The 27,382-nt window shown below is 40.4% G+C and overlaps 1 protein-coding gene across 4 annotated transcripts in view; it reads right to left on the bottom strand.

Annotated features, from left to right (window-relative positions):
* PRC1 (protein regulator of cytokinesis 1) overlaps window positions 1-27,382 on the bottom strand; it is a 37,419-nt gene that overhangs the window by 2,786 nt on the left and 7,251 nt on the right. For 3 of the 4 annotated variants that reach the window (XM_049852551.1, XM_049852550.1, XM_049852553.1), the window contains exons 2-13: window positions 23,046-23,178; window positions 22,672-22,794; window positions 19,860-20,093; window positions 19,611-19,781; window positions 19,010-19,159; window positions 18,563-18,710; window positions 14,160-14,296; window positions 11,314-11,409; window positions 10,440-10,586; window positions 10,108-10,218; window positions 1,014-1,124; window positions 242-418 (exon numbers count right to left, since the gene is read on the bottom strand). In XM_049852551.1, coding sequence (XP_049708508.1) covers window positions 242-418; window positions 1,014-1,124; window positions 10,108-10,218; window positions 10,440-10,586; window positions 11,314-11,409; window positions 14,160-14,296; window positions 18,563-18,710; window positions 19,010-19,159; window positions 19,611-19,781; window positions 19,860-20,093; window positions 22,672-22,794; window positions 23,046-23,178 — 1,738 coding nt within the window. The remainder of the gene's footprint in view (window positions 1-241; window positions 419-1,013; window positions 1,125-10,107; window positions 10,219-10,439; window positions 10,587-11,313; window positions 11,410-14,159; window positions 14,297-18,562; window positions 18,711-19,009; window positions 19,160-19,610; window positions 19,782-19,859; window positions 20,094-22,671; window positions 22,795-23,045; window positions 23,179-27,382) is intronic. The other variant, XM_049852552.1, reaches the window with a different exon arrangement.

Raw genomic sequence — 27,382 nt, forward strand, 5'->3', positions numbered from 1 at the left:
AGGGAATGGTATATCTTAAGCAGAAGGATCCAGGTTAAATGTCTAGTTGTTGCTGCAACTTCCTTCCTACTCAGACCCCTTAGCCCACCCCCACCCCCGCCATGGTCAAGGCAGGAAAGGGATTCTCAGCCTCCAAGGTGATTGTCCTAACTCATTGCCTAGGTGCCCTTGGGAAGATATCCACCCTGCCCCAACTGTGTGCTCCCCAGAGACTGGTAGATATTTAGAAAAGGTGAATTACCGCAAACTCAGAATAGGTGCTGGCAACAGAATTAATGCTGAAGTTGCGCTGGAGGGGGGTCGAGTCGGGGTACCCACCGCTCAGGAAGCTGCCATTGAGCTCCACGTTCTCCTTGTTGGCTCCATACCTTCCGGCACGGGGTGTTTTCTTCCCCGAACAGGTGGCAGTGACAACTGGCTGCAGAGAAAGAAAAGACATCAATGTATTATCCTTATAATGACTACATTAAAAAATACCCTCAAATGGTCAAAGGCTAATGCCATCTTATTATTCATGTCTCTGTAATCCTGTATTTTTGGCTTAAAAAAAATATGAATTTTTAATGATTTTTAGAACACCTATCTTAAACTTAGTCTGCCAAATATTTGAAACAACACATTTTAGCACAAACTCCCCCACCTCCCATCTTATGAGTACCTGACTGCATCTAGTGATCCAGTGTCACTGGGCTGGAGCCCATGTGCAGGGAACCAGCTCAACACCAACTGAAGACTGGGCTTTGACTTAAGCATATGGACCACCACCCAATATTCATTTTCCAGTCACAGGACAGCCCTTTCCCATGTGCCAGTGGGGCCCATGCTGACCATTCTCTTTCTCTTTCTTTTACTTAGTTTTTGAACCATTATCTAATGATTAGCTTACATCTGTCAATTCTTACCATCTCAATAACTGAATCCATGCATCTCAGAAATTGAAATAAGTATGTAGGCCTTCTGGTAAATTTAGGACAAGCAATGTTTGGGGATGTTTATACACAAAGCATACTAACCTTGCTGCCAGAAGGTGGAAGTCGAGACACAGGGGAGCGGTAGACTGTTCCCCCTAAGACAGGTCGAATGCTGCTATTGGCTGTAGCGTTGGATATGGTGGTAGTGTTCAGCTAGGAAGAACAGATTACTGATGAGACAACATCCTCAGCATTTCTAGCTGCCTGTCTACAGAGAAACGAGTATGGAAAGCAGTCCGGGAAAAACGGGTTTCATAGTGAAGAGCCTGCTGTGTCTAATACTGCATAGCTCTAAGGAAACCTGTGAAAACTTTCAAAGCCAATTTATACCCACCCAGTTGATGGAACTGTAAAATAGTACAACCACTTTATATCTCAAAAGTTCAACACACACCACTCATATGACCCAGTTATTCCATTCTCAAGTTTTTAACCAAGAGCAGTGAAAGCATATGTCTATACAAAGACTTGCACACAAACGTTTATAACAGCTTTATCTGCAATAGTCAAAAAATGGAGACAGCCAAATGGTCACCAACAGGCGAATACATAAACAAATTGTGTGGTACGTCTATATGACGGAACACTGCTCAACAATAAAAAAGAGTGACCCATTAATACACTCAACATAGACGAATCTCAAAAAAAAAAACTCTGTTGAACGAAAACCAGCCAAAATAGAATACATACTGCATGATTCCATTTCTATAAAATTTTAGAAAATCCAAACTAATCTATAGTGACAGAGAACCAATCCATGGTTCCAAGGGGCTGGGGTGCGGGTGGAGAAGGGAATACAAAGTGGTATGATGGAACTCTGAAGTGATGGGTATGTCCATTATCTTGATTGTGGTGATGGTTTAATGGTATACACATACATCAAAACTTATCAAAGTGGAGTAGTGGAGACAACATGGCACTATAGACAGAACACCACCCCATCCCTCCACAGCAAAGACTTGAAAAACTAAGTAAAACAGAGATAAACCTCAATCCTGAAACCCTAAGAATCAAATGAAGAGATAAAGAACTCAACCAGGCACTGAATGGAATAAGAAACTGAGAGAACAGAGAACAAGGAGAGATACGAAGTAGAGGTCTCCTACCAGCTAATACGCCATGAATTTGCCATCTTGGACTCCTGTCAGAGATCAGTGGACAAGGAGTGCAGGAAAGCAGCTTCATGGAGCTCCCAGCAGGAGACAGAGCACCCACTGGACCTGCCCCGCTGCACCATAGCTGAGTGACTGGTCCTGCCCATTGGACAAGGTGGTGAGAAGTATCATGCCCACAGACAAGCAAACAACAAAGAACACACAGCCCACCTCCTCAGATATAACCAAATAAAACAAAAAAGCGGGATGAAAACAAACAAATCTACAATCAATAAATGAAGAAAATAACTACTGAATGTCCCAAAGACAGCAGACAATATCAAAACATATAAAAAACATGACAGGGTGGTTCCAGTAGGCATTCAAAATAAAACACCAGATGACTTTCCAGTAGAAAAAAAGGCACTGAAACTACCTGATAGGGAATTCAAATATCTAATATTCAGAGCTATCCAAGAGTTGAAGGAAAAAGCAGAAGAAAATAAGGAAAAGATAAACAAAACCATGGAAAAGACAGACAAAACAACGGAATAATTCAGGAAAATTATATACAGGAACAACATGTCAAAATAAATTCACACCTAGAAATCATACAAAAACAGCAATTAGAAATCCAAAAGATAAACAATGAGATTTAGGAAATAGTGTCATAGAAGGTCTGAGAAGCAGGTCTGAAACAATGGAAGACAGGATCACAGAAATTGAAGACTAAAACTTGGATACCACTTTGAGGAAAAATCAGAAAAGAATGAAGAAAAATAATCCCTGAGAATGATGTGGGTGGGATACAATCAAAAGCCAAACTCTGTGAATGATCGCAGTTCCAGAGCAGGCAGAGAAAATAGAAAACAAAATGGAAGAATTGCTGACAAAAAATTTCCCTAATATCATGAAAGATGAAAAGCTGACCATCCAAGAAGTTCAATGAATCCCAAAAGGATAGACCCCTAAAGAAAATCACCAAGGCACATCATAATCACACTTGCTAATACCAAAGACAAAGAATCCTGAAAGCAACTCGAGAAAAACAAAAAGTCACATACAGATGGGAAACTATAAGACTAAACTCTGATTACTTGGGAGAAACCATGCAGGCAAGAGGGAAATGGGATGACATATATATATATAAAACCTTGAAAGAAAAAAATTGCCAACTGTCATGGATTGAATTGTGTTCCCCTAAAAATATGTGTAAGCTTGCTTAGGCCATGATTCCCAGTATTGTGTGGTTGTCCTCCATTTTGTGATTGTAATTTTATGTTGAGAGGATTAGGGTGAGATTATAATACCACCTTACTCAGGTCACCTCCCTGATCCAAGGTAAAGGGAGTTTCCCTGGGGTGTGGCCTGCACCACCTTTTATCTCTCAAGAGATAAAAGGAAAGGGAAGCAAGCAGAGACTTGGGGACCTCATACCACCAAGAAAGCAGCACCAGGAGCAGAGCGTGTCCTTTGGACCTGGGGTCCCTGCACCTGAGAAGCTCCTCGACCATGGGAAGATTGAGGACAAGGCCCTTCTTCCAGAGCCAACAGAGAGAGAAAGCCTCCCCTGGAGCTGATGCCTTGAATTTGGACTTTTAGCCTACTTTACTGTGACGAAATAAATTTCTCTTTGTTAAAGCCATCTACTTGTGGTATCACTATTATGGGCAGCACTAGATGACTAAGACACCAATCAAGAAAAATATATCCCGCAAAACTCTTGTTCAAATATGATGCTGAAATGAGGACATTTCCAGATAAACAGAAGTTAAGGGAATATGTAAAAACCAAACCAAACTTGCAAGAATTATTAAAGGGAGTCCTTCGATTTGAGAACAAACAACACAGAAATGACAGCCTGAATTTAGGACGCAAGACTGCACCAGCCAGACACCAACCTAGGAAATGAACTCTCAAGGATTACAGACACCAACCTAGGAAATAAACTCTCAAGGATTAATCAAAACTAAAACATTTACAAAACATCAGAACAATAAAAAAGGGAATAAACGGTATAGGTACAGAACTTTTTAATGGAGAGGAAGGCAAGGTGATACCAAGTAATAAACGACTGGTTCAAATTTAAGAAGATAAGGGTAAATTTCAAGGTAACCACAAATAAAGTTAATAAACCTATTCATCAAAATAAAGGAGAAAAACAGTCTCAGTAAACACAAAATCTATTTTAAAAAAAGAAATCACAAACAAAATGTTCAGCACAGGAGCAACAGAGAAAACGTCAGCACCACAAAAAAAGCACTAAGAAATGACAGCAATAAGCTCACACCTATCAATTTCAGTGGGTTTTATCAATAATTACACCAAATGTAAATGGCCTAAATGCACCCATAAAGACAGAGAGTGACAGACTGCATAAAACAGGATCCATCAATATGTTGTCTACAAGAGACACAATTTAGAAACAAAGATGTAAATCTATTAAAAATCAAAGGATGGAAAAAAAATCTATTAAGCAAACAGCTACCAGAAGAGTAGGAGTGGCAATACTAATCTCAGAAAAAATAGACTTTAAAATAAAATTCACCATCAAAGACAAAGAAAGTGTCTTAGTCATCTAGTGTTGGTGTAACAGAAATACTACAAGTGGATGGCTTTAACAAAAAGAAGTTTATTTTCTCACGGTAAAGTAGGCTAAAAGTCCAAATTCAAGGCATCAGCTCCAGGGGAGGCTTTCTCTCTCTGTTGGCTCTGGAAGAAGGTCCTTGTCCTCAATCTTCCCATGGTCGAGGAGCTTCTCAGGTGCAGGGACCCCAGGTCCAAAGGACACGCTCTGCTCCTGGTGCTGCTTTCTTGGTGGTATGAGGTCCCCAAGTCTCTGCTTGCTTCCCTTTCCTTTTATCTCTTGAGAGATAAAAGGTGGTGCAGGCCACACCCCAGGGAAACTCCCTTTACCTTGGATCAGGGAGGTGACCTGAGTAAGGGTGGTATTATAATCTCACCCTAATCCTCTCAACATAAAATTACAATCACAAAATGGAGGACAACCACACAATACTGGGAATCATGGCCTAACTAAGTTGATACACACATTTTTTGGGGGACATAATTCAATCCATGACAGAGGGCATTATATAATGATTAAAGGGATGATCTATCATGAAAACATAACCATAATAAATACCTACGCAACCAATGACAGGCCTCCAAAATAAATAAACTCTAACAGCAGTGAAAAGAGAAATTGGCTGTTCCACAATAATAGTAGGAGACTTCAACACACCACTCTTTGTAAAGGACAGCACATCTAGAAAGAATCTCAACAAAGATACATAAGATCTAAAGGCCACAATCAGTCAATGTGACCTTATATACAGAACACTCCACCCAACAGCTGCGAAGTACACATCCTTTTCAATGCACATGGAATGTTCTCCAGTGTAGGCCACAAAGCAACCCTCAACAAAATCCAAAACACTGAGATAATACAAACTATCTTCTCTGATCACAATGGCCATCAAAGTAGAAATTAACAAGAGGAAAAGCATGGAAAAAAATCAATTACATGGAAACTGAATAAACCCTGCTGAAAAACCACTGGGTAGTAGAAGAAAATAAAGATGTAATCAAAAAATTCCTAGAATCAAATGAGAATGAAAACACATCATACAAAAAACTTTGGGACACAGCAAAGGCAGTGTGCAGAGGTCAATTTATAGCAATAGATACATCAAAAAAGATGGGACATAATCAAAACATCAGCTATACAACCTGAATGAATAGAACAGCAAAAGCAGCCCACGGCCACTAGAAGAAAGGAAATAATAAAGATCAGAGCAGAAAGAAATGAAATAGAGATTAGAAAAACTATAGAAAGAATCAACAAAACCAAAAGTTGGTTCTTTGAAAGGATCAACGAAATCAACAAACCACTGGCCAAAATGACAAAAGAAAAACAGGAGAGGATGCAAATAACCTAAATGAGAAATGAAATGGTGGACAATGCAACAGATCCAACTGAAATAAAACAGATGATAACCTAGAGGAAATAGACAAATTTCTAGAAACACATTACCTACCCAAACTAACACAAAATGATGTTGAAAATCTAAACAGACCCATAACAAGAGAAGAGACTGAAAAGGTAATGAAAAAAACTCCCAACAAAAAAAAACAACCCTGGCCCAGATGGCTTCATTGGAGAATTCTACCAAACACTCAGAGAAAAGCTTACACCAGTACTACTGAAACTATTTCAGAACACAGAAAAGGAAGGTATACTTCCGAATTCATTCTGTGAATCTAGTTGTAACCCTGATACTAAAACTAGGCAAAGACCTTACAACAAAAGAAAATTACAGACCAGTATCTCATGGAGATGCACCAATTCTCAACAAAATTCTAGCCCATAGAATTCAGCATCACATCAAAAAAATAATACACTATAGCCAAGTAGGATTCATACCAGGTATGCAAGGATGGTTCAACATTAGAAAAATCAATCAACGTAATCCACCACATAAAAGAATCACATGATCATCTCAATCGACGCAGAAAAGGGATTTGACAAGTCCAACACCTATTCCTGATGAGAAACTCTCAATAAAATAGGTATAGGAGGGAAATTCCTCAACATAATAAAGGACATCTATACAAAACCAAGAGCGAACATCATTCTTAATGAAGAGAGGCTGAAAACATTCCCCTTGAGAACAGGACCAAGGCAAGGATGCCCTTTATCACCACTCCTGTTTAACACTGTGCTAGAAGTCCTAGCTAGAGCAATGAGGCCAGAAAAAGAAATAAAGGGCATCCAAATTGGTAAGGAAGAAGTAAACTGTCCCTCTCTGTGGGTGATATGATACTATATATAGAAAACCCAAAAAACTCCATGAGAAAACTACTGTAACTAATAGAAAGATTCAGCAGAGTAGCACAATACAAGATAAACATACAAAAATCAGTTGATTCCTATACACCAATAAAGAAAATCACAAAAAGGAAATCAGGAAAACAATACCATTTACAATAGCCCTAAAAAAAATAATACACTTGGGAATAAATCTAACCAGGGATGTAAAAGATCTATACAAAGAAAACTATAAAACACAACTGCAAGAAACCAAAAGACACCTAGATAAATGGAAAAACACACCATCTCATGGATACGTATACTCAACATTGTGAAAATGACCGTTCTACCCAAAGCAATCCACAAATACAATGCAATCCCTATTCAAATACCAATGAGGCTCTTTAAAAGAGATGGAAAAACTAAACATTAACTTTATACTGAAAGGGAAGAGGTCCCAGATAAGTAAAGCACTATTGAAGAAGAAGAATAAAGCAGGAGGACCCACACTACCTGATCTCAGAACCTACTACACAGCTACAGCAGTCAAAACAGCCTGGTACTGGTACAACAACAGATACATTGACCAGTGGAACAGGATTGAGAACCCAGATGTAAATCCATTCACCTATGGTCACCTGATCTACGACAAGGGCCCAAAGTCCATCAAAACGGGGAAAGTCAGCCTTTTTAACAAATGGTGCTGCCAAAACTGGATGTCTATCTGCAAAAAAATGAAACAGAACCCATGCCTCACATCATACACAAAAACTAATTCAAAATAAATCAAAGACCTAAATATAAAACCAAAAATTATAAAGATCATTGAAGAAAAAATAGGATCAATGCTAGAGGCCCTAACACACGGCATTAACAGGATACAAACTATAACTAACAACACACAAACTCTAGAAGATAAGCTAGATAACTGGGATCTAAAAATTTTAAACACTTAAACGCTCCTCAAAAGACTTTGCCAAAAGAGTAAAAAGAGAACCTACAGACTGGAAAAAATTTTTGACTATGACAATTCAGACAAAGGTCTAATCTCTAAAATCTACAGGAAAATCCAACACCTGTACAACAAAAAGTCAAATAATCCAATTAAAAAACGGGCAAAGGAAATGAACAGACACTTCACCAAAGACATTCAAGTGGCTAACAGACGCATGAGGAAATGTTCATGATCACTAGCCATTAGAGGAATGCAAATGGAAACCACGATGAGATATCATCTCACCCCAACATTACCGGCACAAATCAAAAAAACAGAAAATAAATGTTGGAGAGGCTGTGGGGGATTGGAACTCTTATGCACTACTGGTGAGAGTGCAACCATTTTAGAAAATGGTATGGAGCTTACTTAGAAAGCTAGAAATAGAAATACCAGCAATCCCACTCTTAGGAGTATATCCTAGAGAAATAAGAGCCGTCACACGAATAGACATATGCAAACCCATGTTCATTGCAGCATTGTTCACAATAGCAAAAAAAACAAACAACCTAGGTACCCATCAACAGATGAATGGATAAACAAACTATGGTACGTACACACAATGGAATACTATGCGACGATAAAGAACAATGATTAATCTGCTAAGCATTTCACAACATGGATGAATCTGGAAGGCATTATGGTGAGTGAAATAAGTCAATCTCAAAAGGACAAATATTGCATGAGACCACTACCATAAAAACTCATGAAAAGGTTTACACACAAAAAGAATCAATCTTTGATGGTTTCAAGGGAGCAGATGGGTGGGGATGGAAAAACACTAAACAGACAATAGACAAGTGGTAGCTTTGGTGAAGGGTAAGATAGCACACAATACTGGGGAAGCTAGCAAAACTTATACAAGGCAAGGTCATATAAGCTCTATTTATACATCCAAACTCCCTGAGGGACCGAATTACTCGGCTGAGGGCTGTGGGGACCATGATCTCAAGGAACATCTAGCTCAATTCCCGTAACAGTTTATAAAGAATATGTTCTACATTCTCTTTGGTGAGTAGTGTCTGGGGTCTTCAAAGCTTGTGAGTAGCCATCTAAACTATTCCACTGATGTCACCCCCTTGTGAGGAAGGGAGAATGAAGAGAACTAAAGATACAAGGGAAAGATTAGTCCAAAGGACTAATAGACCACAACTACCACAGCCTCCACCAGACTGAGTCCAGTACAACTAGATGGTGCCCGGCTACCACCACCAACTGCTCTGACAGGGATCACAATAGGGGGTCCTGGACAGAGCCTGGAGAAAAATGCATAACAAAATCCTAACTCACAAAAAAAGACCAGACTTACTGGCCTGACAGAGACTGGAGAAACCCCTGAGAGTATGGCCCCCGGACACTCTTTTAGCTCAGTAATGAAGTCACTCCTCAAGTTTACCCTTCAGCCAAAGATTAGACAGTCCCATAAAACAAAACAAGACTAAATGGGCAGGCCATAGGCAAGGACTAGAAGGCAGGAGGGGACAAGAAAGCTGGTAATAGGGAACCCAAGGTTGGGAAGGGAGAGTATTGACATGTGAAGGTATTGGTAATCAAAGTCACAAAACAATATCTGTACTAAGTGTTTAATGAGAAGCTAGTTTGTTCAGTAAGCCTTCATCTAAAGCACAATTTAAAAAAAAAACTTACCAAAGTGTACACTTTAAATATCTGAAGTTTTTCATATATCAGTTTTACTCATGACAGCTGCAAAAATATTTCTCAAATAATAATAAAGAAAGAAAACCCCAAATAATTCTAGATGCAGTAGAAACCACGGGAAAAGCATAACTATTCAATACAGGAGACAAAATAGGAAATATAGGAAAATATCTGTGTGACTTCAAGTCATGGATGGATTTCTTCCAAGGGACAAGAAGTCCAAGCCATTTACTAAGCATGAAAGTCTTCTTTCACATGTGAGCACACGGTCACTTGTTGGAATTACAAAATGATAGGCCACTGAGAGTTTTCATCCTCGCACACTGTTGGCAACTATTGACTCCACTGAGTTTAAGACAGGGATTTAACAACTAGTACACATCAAAGGTGGCCACTCCTCAGCTGTTGCTATCAAACCATTCCGTCGAATCAGCTCCAGTCTTCCATCAAATGGACTCAACCTGAAAGGTCAGAAAAACCCTTTCCCATCTCTTCTGTCCTAGAAGGCAGAGATGACCGAGAACCCTAGCCTCAACATTCCCTCGTAAATGGTGGTTCACAAAGCCGCGTATTTACCTTCCGAACTTTGCCTGGTGTGCTGGGAGCCAGTCCTCGACGCTTACTGGGCGTCCGGGGAGCGCTGCCATAGAGCATCTCTGTCTCTGTCTGCTTCTTGTTCTTTAGTTGCTGTGTGAAAGTCAGATGCACAGTGATAAATTCCAGAAAGAGAGCAGGTCTGGGGTGGGATAAGAAGCCATGGCCAGAAATCTAGTACCAAGTCTTTCTACTCAGCGCTAAAAGGAGCTGCCATGGGTTACTTGCTTTTTAATAAACCCTCATCCCTGTTAGAGGCTCTAGGCTGCTCAAATTACTGTCCTCCCCTTTTCCCAGTTTGTGTTCATACTTACTCTTTCCTGCTTGGCTTTCTCCTTCTCCAACCGATGCATCTCCCATTGTTCCATCACATACTCCATGAATTTCTGCCCATTCACCACAAACGCCTTTGAATGCTCCTGTTCCCACGTTTCAATCCGTGCCTTCAACTCCTCTTCCAGCTGAGACCAGAAAGAAGGACATGTTAATTACGTCAGATCTTTGGTGTGAACCCTGAATGAAATAATTCTCCTAGAGAATTACTCCTCCCCAGAGCATCAGTAGCCTAGCTTCAGCTAGTTGGACCTGCATGCATATAAGGTAGAGTGGCCAGAAATTAAAGCCTGAGGATGGTTCATTCACAACACACATGAAGGTGGAAAAGGGCAAGAACTCAGTCTGGCCACTAAGGTTCGGGTGCCTAAAGTTTGAGGCAGCACCAGTGAAGATCAGTAACGTTAAAACAGGCAGTGTACATTAAGAACACGGACTACTGGATCTGACTATCAGGGTACCTACTTCCTACTGGCTGTGAAAAGTTGCACAAAGTTACTTAATTTCTTGGTGCCTCAGTTTCCTCATCTACAAAAATGGAAATAACTTCATAGGAATGTTGTGAGAATGAATTACTAACAAATGGAAAGTGCTCTAAAACAGCAGCACTTAGCTCAGTAAACACTGTTATTATTATTAAAATACAGAATAGTAAGGAAGTCCACAGCCCTTTCTCTGAAGGTTGCCTTTGCATTCAGTTTTGCCTACACTAGGAAGGTCCAGTACATAGTTATAATCCCTGTCTAATCTTTGGCAGAGAAGACAGTTTTACAGCAACACAATCAAAAGTAAAGGGTATACAAAAAGCGAGATACCTTGTAGCCAAATAACAAAACCTCTTAGCAACAATAGTACCTTAGGGAGTGTTTTCTGGAGTTTGGCACGTTGCTTTTCCTCTTTTAGAAGATTTCCTCCACGATTTGTAAATCGGCTTGGATCTGAAGCCTTTCTCTGTGCAAAACACATTTTATTAGACTAAAACCTAAGATTAGGCAGATCAATTACTTCTGTTAAGATTCCTTGCTCTTATAAAATGATACAGGTGATTAAGGAGACCTGAAGAAAGCTTGACATTCCCTCCCGCTCTCGGTAATGAAAAATTCATATTCTAAGGCAGGAGAATGGGTGTGTACGCTCCAGGGAAGAAAAATAATGCTTTACTTCATTTATCAAAAAGACTCATCACTGGGGGCCAGGAAAACTACCGTTTCCTTTTGAACCTAAAAACGTAAGGCAGGCTTTAATATTTAACTGACATCATCAGCTCCCTTCCTTGGAGTGGGTGTCTGAAGATTACACATCACCTATCGGATTCAAGGTATCCAGAGGAATAAGTGGGTGGTCTATACACCGACGGACAGGGCTAGTGGCACCTCTATTTGTCTATTCACCTCTGGCAGACTGGGACTGAATGCGGCTTACAGTCTAGAAAACCCTATGGAGCAGTTCTATTCTGTTACATGGAATCGCTACGAGTTGAAATTGACCCAACACCACCACCTAACAACAACAACAAGGAATTTATAGGTATCTGTCTTTTACTACATTAACCCTCACAAAATGGACAAGTAGCTTTTTCAAAACGTAAAGTATTAAGTGTCTCATTCTTTTTAACTTTTGTTTTTTTTTGTTGTTGTTCTTTTATAATGTACACAGTATTCAGAACACTAACACAAGGAAGCATATAATTAGTGCATAAATTAGGTATATACACTCAAAAATGAGGTAGACAATCAGAAAAATCTAGAATAAATCTTAATAATTTGGAGGACAAACCTGTAAAGAAATTTTATTTCTGTTAAAGACTGCTTGCTTGGTGACTGCCTATAAGACCCTAACTAGAGGAAACAGGAATTCATTTCTTATTTTTTCTTAAATCCTGGCAGAAGTTGCTTCTTTGGCTCTTTATTGATATACCTCCTATTTGTTCTCAACCGGAAGTAAAGAATAACTGTTCTTAAATGGCTGTAGGATTTCACATAGTCTCATCCACTTTTGAGTCCTAGTTTCCCCACCTGCAAACTTGAAGGGGTTGAACTAAAGATTCTTTAAAGGCCTCCTCTTCAAGCTCTAACAGGGTCGGCTGAACCTGAGAATGAAGGAGTCCTCATTTTGAGCCCTAGGTGCCTCGCTTGCCTCACCCTGGCCCCAGGCCAGAACTCTAAAATGCTTTTTGAGAACCTGTTCACATTAAGTCTCCATCAGAAGAAAAGGAATTCAGAGTATATAAATATGCTCCAATACTCGGACAACTTTTTAAGAAAATAACAAAAGTTGACTGCCTTCACATCCAACTCTTCTCTCCATCCTTCGTAATAGAACCCAGAATCCAGGGCAGCAATTCACCCTGATTCCCCAGCAACTGGTGGGGCATGTAAACAGAGTTGCTGTGAAGAGGTCCGGGGAAGAGTCTGAAGTAGTGAAAATGCATTTCCTTTAGTGTTTTATTATTAGAGAGAATATATTTTCTCATTTGTTTTAGTATAGCTGTATAAGCTGTGATTAATCTCTAGTCCTTGGAAAACGGTGCAGGCTCTGCTCAAAATAGAGCTGAGCAGCCTGTTCCACTCTTAAACATAACAAACACCCTAATACCTTACAACAGGTTTTCCCCTATTCAAAATAGGCGATTGAGAGCTTGACGTAACTAACGCCATAATGATGGTCTAAGTAATCTCTAAACATTTTCCTACTGCACCAGCTGCACCGGTCTCTTCCAAAGGGGTGCGGAGCTATCTCAGCTCCTGTGGCCTTGGTCTCTCTTCTTTTTTGGTTCTCTTGAGAAATGGCCTTCAGCCTGCAAATGGACAGGAAGGCTGTCTGGCATTTTTAATCTGCAACTTTCTTTCTTTCTCCCTATCTCAGCCACAGTGGACTTAGCAAAACAGTTCCACTAGCCGAGAGATTCTTATGTGAGTTTTTCAGCCTGTTACAAATATACTGATTACAGTCCAGACGCCTGACATGCATTTGTTTAGTTTAATAAAGAGTTTTTTGTAGCTGTTTTGTGACGTGTAAAACCATCTGTAGACCACGTGCTCAAAACATTAGGTAACCCTGATCTTCCCCATATAAAACCCTCCCATCAACCCTTTAGGGTAGACAGAATTTGGGAGAAATTTAACCTCCTCTGTCTCTTGAATACCGGTATTCAATAAAGCCCTCTTACTGCTTACCTCCTCCTGTCTCAGTATTAGCTTTCCAGCAAGCAGCTCGAACCTGCAATTTGCGGTAACAAGTCTTTAAACGGAAGGGGCAGTGCCATCACACTGCCTGAAGTGAGGGAGCTCTAGCGGCCATCTTGGACCTGAAGATGAGGTCCAATGCTGGCGGTGCTGGAGAAGCCTAAGACCCTGCTGATCGCGTGGAACTGCAATACCTACCTACCATGGCTATTGTTCTATGGCAGTGGAGTAGGATGTGGGCACTCCAGAGACTGCCTACCTCTGGACTCCTTTTATGCAAGAAACTTCTAGCTTATTTATGCAAGCCATTAAATTTTTCCCCCCCGCATATAAAAAAATAATCTTAACAAATACGTATGGGTTAGTGTATTTCATAAAGACTTAGTGATAAAGTCAGGTTTAGAGACCTCATAAAGAGCAAAGGAAACTGGACTCTGATTCCACACAGGGCAAGCTTTCTTGACACTTCATTTTACTCCATAGAAAAATAAATAAAAATAAAAACTGGGCCAGTACCTCAAACTCTAGGAAAAGCTTCCAGCTTTCTTCCCACTTCTGAACACCTTCAAAGAGTTCCTTGTGAACTTGGTAGTAGTTTCTTAACCGTACAATCTCAGCATCGTGGAGCTGGAGCAGATTTTCTGTGTAGTCCTCTGTAAGACATAGGCCCAGTAGGTTTGAAAAATCCCTCTAGTGTTTTGTATCCCAATTTACAAATGCCCCCCGCAATGATTTTTCTTCCTGATAAGAAAAATGATACATGAATAAGTATATATATTGTAGATAACAGGAGCCAGGTTTCTCACCATCAGAAAAGTTACAAATCAGTGAAGGAGAAAGGCTAGAATGAACTCTGTGGTGATGGATGGAATTGGAATAGGAGGTATGAAGAATTATGCAAAGACAGACAGGTACAGAAATAAATACAGACTGGTATGTACAGGTGTTAGTATATCTACATCTATTTCCTAGCTCTGTCAGCTGAGAGCCTAGAAGCAGTGACACCAGAGGCAATGAGGACACCTTGCACCCAGATCTTGATTTTTAAATATCATTGTTCAAGAAAAGGAACGAAGACTCCTTGGAAAAATAGTTGATTCTAGGGCTGGGGCAGGGAAAATACAAATTGAGCTTGGAACATCTTATCGCTCCAGAAAGTATGGATGTGCCTGAGAAATGATGAGGACATGCAGAAAGGGCACAGGAGTGAACATGAAGGAGTTCCCAAGGGCAAAGCTGGAAGAATAATTTCAATAACAATTTAATAAGTGATATTATTGGATTGTAACCCACAGAATAAAATATCCATAGATCCATACTGATGTGAATAAATAAGGGAGAGAAGAGACAGCTCTTCCTTACAGCTCTTCCCCTTATGTGGGGAAGATATGAGGGAAATAGAAATCACCATTGGGCAAACGCTAAAAATCACTTTTGCAGGCATGAACCACGGATGGATAAGAAAAGTAGTGTGCGAAGTATGATGAAAATCAGCACACTTAATTATCTCAAAGTAGCTTCCCACAAGATAACTTATTAATTACAAGGGGAAAAATAGTTAGCTACAGTGGAGAAATCTAGATGACACCACCTCAAAGTTATCATCACTAGAAATAGGACAGGTCAACAGCATGTACCCCTTCCTATGAAGCACTGGAAGGGCACCACATCACAGAGACGGTAATCTTGTGGCGATCTATGGTAATCTTTCAAAAATTGCAAAACCTCAACTGATCATGAGAAAATATCAAACAAACCCAAACTGAGGGACACTCTAAGAAACAACTGATCGGTACCCTTCAAAAGTGTCAAGGTCATGAAAGAAAAACAAAGGCTGAGGAAAATATCACAGATTGAAAGAGACTATGGAAACATGACAACTAAATGCAATGTGCAATGCCGGGTTGAATCCTGGACCAGAAAAAGGACATTAGGAACAAAGCTACCAAATTTGAGTAAGGTCTGTAGATTAGTTAAGAATATTTTAATCAATATTCATTTTCTGGTTTTAGTCATTTTACTATGGTAATACAAGACGTTAACCATAGAGGAAGCTAGGTGAAGAGTATACACCAGCTCTATTATTTTTTCAACTTTTTTATAAGTCTGAAAGTGGCTCTCCACCTCTTCTAGTACGTGATGCCTCTTTGGGAATTCACTGGTAGTTACAAATCTGGTATTACAGAAAAATGCACACAAGTGCCCTTGCATACAAATACACAATTTTTCATAATTTCAGGGGGTCTCAACTCTAAACATGGGCTTCCAGAACATGTGCCCTATAGGATAAAAATTCAAGTCCCCCAGCCATCACATCTTATTTGTTTCTACCATTACACATCTCACACCGTTTGCTTTATTTATCATGTTATGGTCCCAATACTGAAGCTACTTCAAAAAGTCATAGAGTATAATATATGTTGGGTTTAACTCCTGGTTCTGCCATTTACTAGCAGTGGAATTTTGGGCAAATTACTTAACCTCTCTATACCTTAATTTCCTCATCTGTTAAACGGGGATAAATAGTTAATAGTAGTACTTGCCTTATAAGATTATTGTGTAGATTAAATGATTAACATACACCACACAGAATTATGTATGGTACATATCCAAACCAAACCCACTGCCATGGAGTCGATTCTGACTCAGCAACCCTAAAGGACAGAGCAGAGCTGCCCCATAGGGTTTCCAAGGCTGTAAATTTCTATGGAAGCAGACTGCCACATCTTTCTTCCTTAGAGCAGCTGGTGAGTTTGAACCACTGCACCACCAGGGCTTCTCTGGTACATAACAAGTGCTTGATAAACACTAGCTAAGATTCTTATAAGGACAAATCATGAGTCGTCCTCTTCCTGCCTTCTCATAGCATAAATAATATACCCTAGGCCCTCGAGACTTGCAAGGGCTATATGTGGATTACTTCACAAATCCATAGACCAGCAAATACCCTAATATCATAAAATTTCTCTATTAAATACACATGCTACAATGGGACAGAACAATGAACAGAACCTGTGGAAGTGCCAACACAGGGTCAGCGTGACTGAGGGCACCCCCAATTCCTCAGCCTTCTAGTATACTGACAGCAAAATGACATATTACTGCATGCTTTTGATGACTGAAATCATGGAAAAAAGAAAACTGAACACACTAAGCCTGGAGGGACTAGGGACCAAGGGACTAGGGTATAGAGGAAAATGATTAATATTCTCAAAAACGTGTGTCATCCCCTGCCCTGAGTTATGGCCTATGAGGGCTGAGGGGGGCAATTGCCACTTAGATGGACTAGAATAATGGGGCCACCTAACGCCAAAGGAATGCAGTTGCCAAGGCGAGGCTAGAGCCCAGGGCCAAGAGGCTTCTACCCAGAATTCAGAGAGCAGGGCCAACACCCAGAGTCAGGAGGGCAAGGCCATTGCCCAGATGGTTCCAAAGAACAGAGGAGTATTTTCAAGCCTAGAAAGCTAATGTAAATTGTTCTGCTGAGTTTTGGACTTGCTTCGTGCCTGTTATCCTTTCTTTCCCTCCAATTTGTAATGGAAATACCTATCTTGTGCCTGTTCCACCATCGTTGTACTTTGGAAACAGATAACTTGTGGTCTAGATTTCACAAGTTCTCAGATGAAGAGGATTTTGCCCCAGGATGGAATATGCCTAAATTTCACCTTACCCATATTAGATTTAGATGATTCAGAAGATCAGATCTTGGGCTTGGAGTTGATTTAAGACTTTTGGGATGATGTGATGCGGTCAACGTGTTTTTCACGTAGCAAGGACATGAATTTGGGCAGGCTTTTATAGGGTGGAATATTATGGATTGAATCATGTCCCCCAAAATGTGTTCTAAATCCTATTCTCTATGCTTATGGTTATAATCTCATTTGGGAATGGGTTGTCTTTTTTATGTTAATGAGGCAGGATTGGGTGTGTCTGGAGTCAATCTCTTTTGAGATATAAAATAGATTAAACAAGGGAGCAGAATAGAGATGGGGGAAAAGAGATGGCAAGCCACGTGAAGACTGCCCGGGAGCAGAAGCTCAGAAGAGATAAGGACCTTCCTCCAGAGCCAACAGAAAGAGAAAGACTTCCCCTAGAGCCAGTACCTTGAATTCAGACTTCCAATCCCCCCTAAACTGGAGCCCTGGTGGCCCAATAGTTAAGAATTCCGCTGCTAACCAAGAGGTTGGCAGTTTGAATCCACCAGCTGGTCCCTAGAAACCCTATGGGGCAGTTTTACTCTGTTCAGTAGGGTCACTATGAGTCAAAATCAATTTGATGGCAATGGGTTTGGTTTTTTGGTTTGAACTGTGAGAAAATAAATTTGTTTGTTAAAGTCACCTACTTGTGGTATTTCTGTTGCGGCAGCACTAGAAAATCAAGACACCTTGTCTTAGATTTCCTTCATATTCTTCCTTTCTACCCTGTCCAGCCAATAGAGGGTTGGGTCACAAAAAATGTCTAAAAACATTTGTTGAATTTAGCTAAGACGCCCTCCTCTACATATTCAATTTAGGTCAGACTAGAACTCTGTTGACCTCTAGGGGTCAGACTTCCTGGGTTCACATGTGGGCCTTGCTAGTTATCTGCTGTGTGCTTCTGGGTTGAGTTGCTCAACCTTTATGTGCCTTAGTGGAGGTAATATTGGCAAAGGTTTGACAATGCACCTGGCATAGGGTAAGCACCTGATAAACTTGAGCTTTACAGCTACAGACTACAGTGATATATTGCTTCAGAAAGCAAGACAGCCCATATTTCCCAACAGCATTTGTATATGCTTATTTCTACAGGATTGGCAGTTTACACTGAATGTCTTAAACGGAGAGCTGTATCTGTTCAGGAGAAATGATACTTCCTGGTGAATGTCTGAGCTTGCAAAAAAAGTGAACAGGCTACATGAAGACCACCAATTCTGTACCAACCAGCATAATAAGGGGCAAAAGCTTGTCTCTGCTCCTGGCTGTAAAAACACAGGTCCCAGTACTGAGCCAGTTCCACTCGAATTGCCTCAATCACTTTCTTCATGTTTTGTATCTTCAATTCTTCCAACCGATCCACTTCCAATTGCAACTAAAAGGAAGAGGCCTGTTAAAGGTGCTTGTTACACTTTCACATTCCCCTTAGCTCTCTCCCCATAAAATTACAATCCGAAGCCACAGAGGTAATCGACACTCTCTATGATAACAATATAAGAGCCAGAAAACTAAGGAACGTATACAAAAGATAGAAGATGAGCAGGCTACTGCCATCCTTTTCTGATGCTTGTCTTAAAAGTAGATTTGCCCAAGGCAGAAGCTGGTAAATACCCCAGACTTGATACAGAAACACTCTTGGAAGACTACTGCCCCAGCGCCTACTGAGTTTCTCACCGCTTTCTTGACCTTGGCTTTTGACCCAGTCATAATCGTGGCCACTGCTTCTCTTTCTTCTGCAGGTATTTGCAACCTGTCCCACAGCTCTCGGATCTGAGCCCGCAGCCCCTCACACACAGCTTCATTTTGTGATTTTCGCATTTCCAGCTGCAACAGAGAAAGCCAGTGGTTACTCACAGCAGGGACTCCACCACAAAGCAGGCTTCCCACAAAAAAAAAGTCTGGCACCTAGTTGAAAGGAAATACTTTTACAAGTGTGAAACACTGTGTTTTCATGAGTTCTGAATATAAATTGTAAAGATGTCATTATGGTAGTGTCTCAGGCCCTAAGAGTAGGATTCAAGTTTTGAATTAATTCTTTTTCTCAGTTCAGCACTAGGTTAATTCAAATGCCTAATATTTTTCATCCAAATTTAAATTTCGTACTCTTAGAGCTACATGTAAATTTGTAGAAATCACGTGTATTACTATCTTTATCCTCCCTTGTTTTCTAAACCTATATTGACTTTTCTTTAAAATACGAAAGAAACAATTGTCAGTTTTTCAAATTGCTGTGTTCTGTGGAGATCTCAGACCACAATTTAAGAAGGCATTTTACCTGCCGTAGTAACTTTTGTAGTGTTGCAATATTCTCCAAAGATAAACAAAAGGCATCTTCATCTTCACACACCACATCTCTTTCAAAGCTTGTGTCGGGGGTGTGATCCAGTTCTTCCATACACAATATGATCTGTCGCTTTATGTTGACAAACTCCTCACGTCTAGATGCCTACAAGACAAGATAATTCTAAGATTCCTAGAGAAAAGCCAAACTGCCTTTTAGGAAGTATGAATGCAGGCAATATACCTTTGTTTCCCTTAGAGTCGCCACGTGTTGTCTGAACTGGTTCAGCTCTTCTAAGCTGGGAACTGAGGTGCTGTCGATGGTATAGGAGGGCATGCAAAGAATTTCACACAGTTCTTGATCTTGTTCCTGAAGTAGTTTCAGTTCCTGTTTTCTCTCCTTTTTCTGTTTTCGCATCAATTCCACCTGAGTGCGTAAATCCTTTTCTAGCTGCAAGATAGTTGTCTCTCCTTCTTCCTGTAGAAGACAACGCACCATTGCTATAATGCTCCAAGTGAACCTCTTCAAAAGAAGAGAAGGACAATGGAAGAGGGCCAAAATGAAGACTTTTAGTTAAACGTATAGTCAGTCAATGGCCAATAGAGCATGGCACAAAGAGGGTTCCCTAACGAAAGTCTCTGACAAGGGAAGGTACTAGGTACCAGCATACTTCTGCAAGAGGTGAAAACTGGTTGCAAAGCTTGCTTTGAGTTAGCTGTAGGATGGTATATCTAGTTCATAGCTAAATGCTCATCCTACTAATCCTACTAATTAATTTAGGTACCACCATGGTAAACAGAAAAAAAAAAACAGTGCCAGTTGTACAGAAGTTTACACTTTTTTATTCAACCTTGGTAAACTAGAACTTTCATGTAATTTAAGGGAGATGTACCATTATACAGCTAACTTCTCATCCAATTGCACAATGAAAGTTAAAAACAAAAACAAAGACTAGAGAAAGAGAAACCTGGGATCCAAAATCAATTATATTTATGTCATTTCTGGTAAGGTCCAGATCACTCCACTGATGTCACCATCTCCCTGACCGCTCTTGCCTGCCAGGTATGAATTATCTTTTTCATGGTGGTCTTCCTAATAGGCTGTCTCCATCTAGATACCCAGGCAGTTCTTCCTACGTCAGAGAGAGTGACCTGAGAACCTTACTGAACAACCCCAGCCACCGTGTGCTGTCCCCGCATGCACATCTACTGTAATTACCTTTCCAAGCTCTGCATTTGTCTGATACTATATTATGATCCTGATAACTACTTATACTGGCTCTAACCAGAGCTGTTTTGGGATCCCTGGACCACAATATAGCAAACTCTCAGCTACATACACAAATAATCACGGCATGCTCTGAACTCGACTACGCTCTCCTGAAATTCCAGCTTTTGAGACATTTCTCCTGAAGTAGTCACTGTGGCTGGTTTAGCGGTATGCCACTATCTGGCTGCAGCTTCTGGGTAATAAAAAGGCCTGCAAAGGCAGGCTTTTTGGGTAACCTTCCCTCTTATCACTGGTCACTTTAGCTTCCTGGGTAGCTCTTTTCATTTGCTTTCAGAGAAAAAAAAACAAAGCAGTACCATCCGTTCCTAGCTTTTCCTCAGAGTTTAAAAAAATTAATATGCCCTACAAAGCAAAACAAATTGATAGCAAGATGAAGCTTATTTTTTTTTTATTAACTTTTATTAAGCTTCAAGTGAACGTTTACAAATCCAATCAGTCTGTCACATGTAAGTTTACATACATCTTACTCCGTACTCCCACCTGCTCTTCCCCTATTGAGTCAGCCCTTTCGGTCTCTCCTTTCGTGACAATTTTGCCAGCTTCCCACTCTCTCTATCCTCCCATCCCCCCTCCAGTCAAGAGTTGCCAACACACTCTCAAGTGTCCACCTGATTTAATTAGCTCACTCTTCATCAGCATCTCTCTCCCACCTGCTGACCAGTCCCTTTCATGTCTGATGAGTTGTCTTCGGGGATGGTTCCTGTTCTGTGCCGACAGAAGGTCTGGGGAGCATGGCCGCCGGGATTCCTCTAGTCTCAGTCAGACCATTAAGTATGGTCTTTTTATGAGAATTTGGGGTCTGCATCCCACTGATCTCCTGTTCCCTCAGGAGTTCTCTGTTGTGCTCCCTGTCAGGGCAGTCATCGGTTGTGGCCGGGCACCAACTAGTTCTTCTGGTCTCAGGATGATGTAGGTCTCTGGTTCATGTGGCCCTTTCTGTCTCTTGGGCTCCTAGTTGTCGTGTGACCTTGGTGTTCTTCATTTTCGTTTGCTCCAGGTGGGTTGAGACCAATTGATGCATCTTAGATGGCCGCTTGTTAGCCTTTAAGACCCCAGACGCCACATTTCAAAGTGGGATGCAGAATGTTTTCATAATAGAATTATTTTGCCCGTTGACTTAGAAGTCCCCTCAAACCATTTTCCCCAGACCCCCGCCCCTGCTCCGCTGACCTTTGAAGCATTCATTTTATCCCGGAAACTTCTTTGCTTTTGGTCCAGTCCAATTGAGCTGACCTTCCATGTATTGAGTGTTGTCTTTCCCTTCACCCAAAGCAGTTCTTATCTACTGATTGATCAATAAAAAACCCTCTCCCTCCCTCCCTCCCCGCTTCATAACCACAAAAGTATGTGTTCTTCTCAGTTTTTACTATTTCTCAAGATCTTATAATAGTGGTCTTATACAATATTTGTCCTTTTGCCTCTGACTAATTTCGCTCAGCATAATGCCTTCCAGGTTCCTCCATGTTATGAAATGTTTCAGAGATTCGTCACTGTTCTTTATCGATGCATAGTATTTGAAGCTTATTTTTGATCAAAGCATTACACCACCTATTAGCTGCTTTACCTCTCAACAGTGGCAAATCTTTACATATGTGAAAATTACTTTGCCTGAACTACTGAACTAGGTGGCAAGTCTTCCCCACTCCTCCTGTCCAGCACCACTCCCAGAAGGAGACCATCCACCTCTGCCTGGATCTTAGCTCCAAGTCAAGCCCCTTCCTAACCCACACAAGCTCCCCTGAGATTTATAAGCTGCCAGATGTACCTGAATTGGCTCAACATGTAACTCGGTGCACAGGGTATTCAGCTCTTTTTGACAGATCGCGATGCTTTTGATGAGCCTTTCCTTCAGGCTTTCCTCTTCAGCAATCATCATATCCAGGAGATCCTACAACAAGTGAGAGAACAGTCCCATAAAAGCCTGGGGTCAAGGAAAAAACCAAAGCCCAACCAACAACCCCAAAGCCCCCATAATTTCAAGAATGGACTTAAAAAAAAAAACACAAACAACTGGCTGTGTTCTAGTCCTAGCAATCAAAAGGTCACTTCAAAATGTTCCCTCAGATGAGTCACCAGCATCCTTACCCCTATCCCACTGCAAAGATACCAGAACTGCTAGATCTCACTTAGATAACTCACTTTGATATGCTTCTTTACAACCTCCGTTCTTTGTAATCGCTGGTCCTCTGGAATTCCAATTAATTCCCATATTTCCCGAAGGTGATTCAGGGCTTTCTGGAGGCATAATATGGATTCCTCAGCCAGCACCTCACTGAAAGGCAAAAAAGAGGCTGTTACATCAGCCACTGCCTCGGAACTGAAGGCAATATTTACAGGAATTATATAAATCAGGTAGTATTTCTCAGTGGCCTCAGGCTAAACCAAATTGAAAGCAAGCATTCAGCTTACTTCACCTTTAACCACTCACTTTCTTGCCCCAAATGTCACAACACTGGCAAAACAAAATTGAAGACCACATTACATCATAGAAATGCAGTCTTCTGAATACTACTCAGAATCTGGACTTTGATCAATGATTCTACTTATGACAGTCTAATATAGAATTATAAGCGCCTTCATTAAAGAAAAATCAGACATGAGGAGAGTCTGGGTCTTAAAAGCTTGAGAGAGGCCATCTAAGATATAATTATTGGTCTCTACTCGAATGGAACAAAAGAGAATGAAAGATACCAAAGGCTCAAAGAAGAATCTAGTCCACAAGACTAAAAGCCCACACAAACCATGGCCTCTTCTAACCTGAAACCAGAAGAACTAGATGGTGCCCAGCTACCACTACTGACTGTTCTGACCAGAGATACAATAGAAGGTCCCAGATAAAACAGAAGAAAAATGTGGAACAAAATTCAAATTCTTAAAAAAGGACAGACTTACTGGACCAATAGAGACTAAAGGAACCGTCAAAGACTATTGCCCTAAGAGACCCTTTGAACTTGGAACTGAAGCTATTTCTGGTTTTTCAGCCAAGCCATAGATTGGCTTATAAAGTAAACAATAGCACCCATGAGTAATGTTGTCCCTTAGGCAATCAAGTATATGAGACCAAACAGTCAACATTTACCCAAAAGCAAAGATGGGAAAGGAAGGGAAGGGAAGCTAGATCAATGGAAACAGAACAAAAACAATAGAAATAATGAGAAAGTTAACATACTAAGAATAATATACACCAACTAGACTGGCATTAATCCAAAAAACACAAAATAATAAATGTTGGAGAGGCTGCGGAGAAACTGGAACACTCATACACTGCTGGTGGGATTGTAAAATGGTACAATCACTTTGGAAATCTATCTGGCGTTATCTTAAACAGTTAGAAATACAACTACCATACAAACCGGAAATCCCACTCCTCGGAATATACCCTAGAGATACAAGAGCCTTCACACAAACAGATATATGCACACCCATGTTTATTGCAGCTCTGTTTACAATAGCAAAAAGCTGGAAGCAACCAAGATGTCCGTCAACGGATGAATGGGTAAATAAATTGTGGTATATTCACACAATGGAATACTACGCATCGATAAAGAACAGTGACGAATCTCTGAAACATTTCATAACATGGAGGAATCTGGAAGACATTATGCTGAGCGAAATAAGTCAGTTGCAAAAGGACAAATATTGTATAAGACCACTATTATAAGATCTTGAGAAATAGAAAAAACAGAGAAGAACACATACTTTTGTGGTTACAAAGCGGGGAGGGAGGGAGGGAGGGAGGGAGAGGGCTTTTTATTGATCAATCTGTAGATAAGAACTGCTTTGGGTGAAGGGAAAGACAACACTCAATACAAGGAAGGTCAGCCTAATTGGACTGGACTAAAAGCAAAGAGGTTTCCGGGATAAAATGAAAGCTTCAAAGGTCAGCGGAGCAGGGGCTGGGGTCTGGGGAACATGGTTTGAGGGGACTTCTAAGTCAATGGGCAAAATAATTCTATTATGAAAACATTCTGCATCCCACTTTGAAATGTGGCGCCTGGGGTCCTAAATGCCAACAAGCGGCCATCTAAGACACATCAATTGGTCTCAACCCACCTGGAGCAAAGGCAAAGGAAGAACACCAAGGTCACACGACAACTAAGAACCCAAGAGACAGAAAGGGCCACATGATCCAGAGACCTACATTATCCTGAGACCAGAAGAACTAGTTGGTGCCCGGCCACAATCTATGTCTGCCCTGTCAGGGAGCACAACAGACAACTCCTGAGGGAGCAGGAGACCAATGGGATACAGACCCCAAATTCTCATGAAAAGACCATACCTAATGGTATGATTGCGACTAGAGGAATCCCAGAGACAATGCTCCCCACAACTTCTGATGGCACAGTACAGGAACCATCCCCGAAGACAAATCATCAGGCATGAAAAGGACTGGTCAGTGGGGGCGGGGAGAGATGCTGATGAAGAGTGAGCTAATTAAATCAGGTGGACACTGGAGAGTGTGTTGGCAACTCTTGACTGGAGGGGGGATGGGAAGATAGAGAGAGAGGGAAGATGGCAAAATTGGCACGAAACGAGAGACTGTAAGGGCTGACTCAATAGGGGGAGAGCAAGTGGGAGAAGGGAGTAAGATGTATGTAAATCTACATGTGACAGACTGATTGGAATTGTAAATGTTCACTTGAAGCTTAATAAAAATTAATTATATAAAAAAAAGAATAATATAGCCAGTATCACAGAACAATTTGTATAAAAATTATTAAATGGGAACCTACTTTGGTGTGTAAACTTTCACCTAAAACATAATTATTAAAAAAAAAAAGAAAAATGAGATAGAAATGCCTGCAAACATAAGTTTGTTGGTGAAGCTCCTACAAAGTATCTGGCAATTTATCACTATATCTTTTTGTTCTTAAAGTGTGACTATTAACCCACCGAATAGCTAAAATTAAAAAGATAAACAATATTAAGTATGGTGAGGATGTAGAAAGGCCACAACTTTCACACCTGCTGATGGGAGTGTAAACTGGTACAATCTCTTTAAAAACTCTTGGCAGAATCTACTAACACTGAGCCAGCAGTTTCACTTCTATGCATGTTGCTGTTGTTAGGTGCCTGTATAACAAAATCACATGTTGCCTGGTCCTGTGCCATCCTCACAAGGGTAGGTGTATTTGAGCCCATTGTTCCAGCCACCGTGTCAATCCATATCCCAGCAGAAATGCCTATATTCCCAAAAGGCATGTATAAGAATGGTCTAGGCAACATTAAGCATAATAACAGAAAAATAGAAACAACTTAGATGATCATCAACAGAATGGATAAATAACAGTGCATTCCTACAACGGAATAATAAAACAATGAAAATAAACCACAAACGACATGGATAAATCTCAAAAACATTATGCTGAATTATGAATTATGCTAACTAAAAGTGGTTCAAACACAAAAGACTACACACTAAATTATTTTATTTTATGCAATTCTAGAAAATGCAAAGCTATAGTGAAAGAAAACAAATCAGTTGCCTGAGATCAGGGGAGAGGATCAATTGCAAAAAGGCACAAGGAAACTCTTCAGGGTGATGGAATGGATCATACCTTGACGGCAATAGAGATTACATAACTGTATAAAACCAAAACCAAACCAGTTGCCGTCGAGTTGATTCAGACTCAGAGCAATTCTATAGGACAGAGTGGAACTGCCCCATGGGGTTTCCAAGGAGTAGCTGGTAGATTCAAACCGCTGATCTTTTGGTTAGCAGCTGAGCTCTTAACCACTGTGCCACCAGGGCTCCAACGTCATGATAAACTATACTTGTAAAATGAGTCAATTTTTCTATATATAACTTATACTTCAAATCAGGAGAACTAAAAAAAAAAAAGTAAAAGTAAAAGAAACAACTACTGTAAAAAATAGTTATACGGAAAAAATAGTTGTGGGGGAAGGGAAAGAAACAATATACAAGTAGACATATTCTAGTTATGACAGAGAGCACTTAGGACAGTCTTTCTTTTGTACATCTTATCATTAGTAATATGTACTATATAATGTTGCAGAATGTAATTTGCTGATGTTGTTATTCTCAGATGTAATGTTTCCAACCCCAAAGGCAAATGAAGATCAGATTTATAAACATATTAATAATAAAAAGTTATAATAATGAGAACTAAAAAAAAGAAAATGAGGTATCTGACTTGCACCAGAACCGACTTATGATGATGGAGTGAGTAGATGTCAGAACCAAAACCTCGGGTTCCATTCCAATGACTTCACCATAAGTCAATTCTGACACAAGGTGAATACTTCATTTTTTTTTAAGTTTTCATTATTATTGCCATAGCCTGTTACATGGCAGTGTTCTGAATAGTAAATCCTAACATTGCACATCTATGAGTGAACATCTGAGAATGATAACTTCAGCAAATTGCACACTGCAACACTGTATGTAGCATATATTACTAACAATAAGATGTACACATTAAAGAAAAAAAAAGACGGTCATCGGTGTGGTTCAT

This window comes from Elephas maximus, chromosome 13 (assembly GCF_024166365.1).
Source record: "Elephas maximus indicus isolate mEleMax1 chromosome 13, mEleMax1 primary haplotype, whole genome shotgun sequence".
NCBI lineage: Eukaryota > Metazoa > Chordata > Mammalia > Proboscidea > Elephantidae > Elephas > Elephas maximus.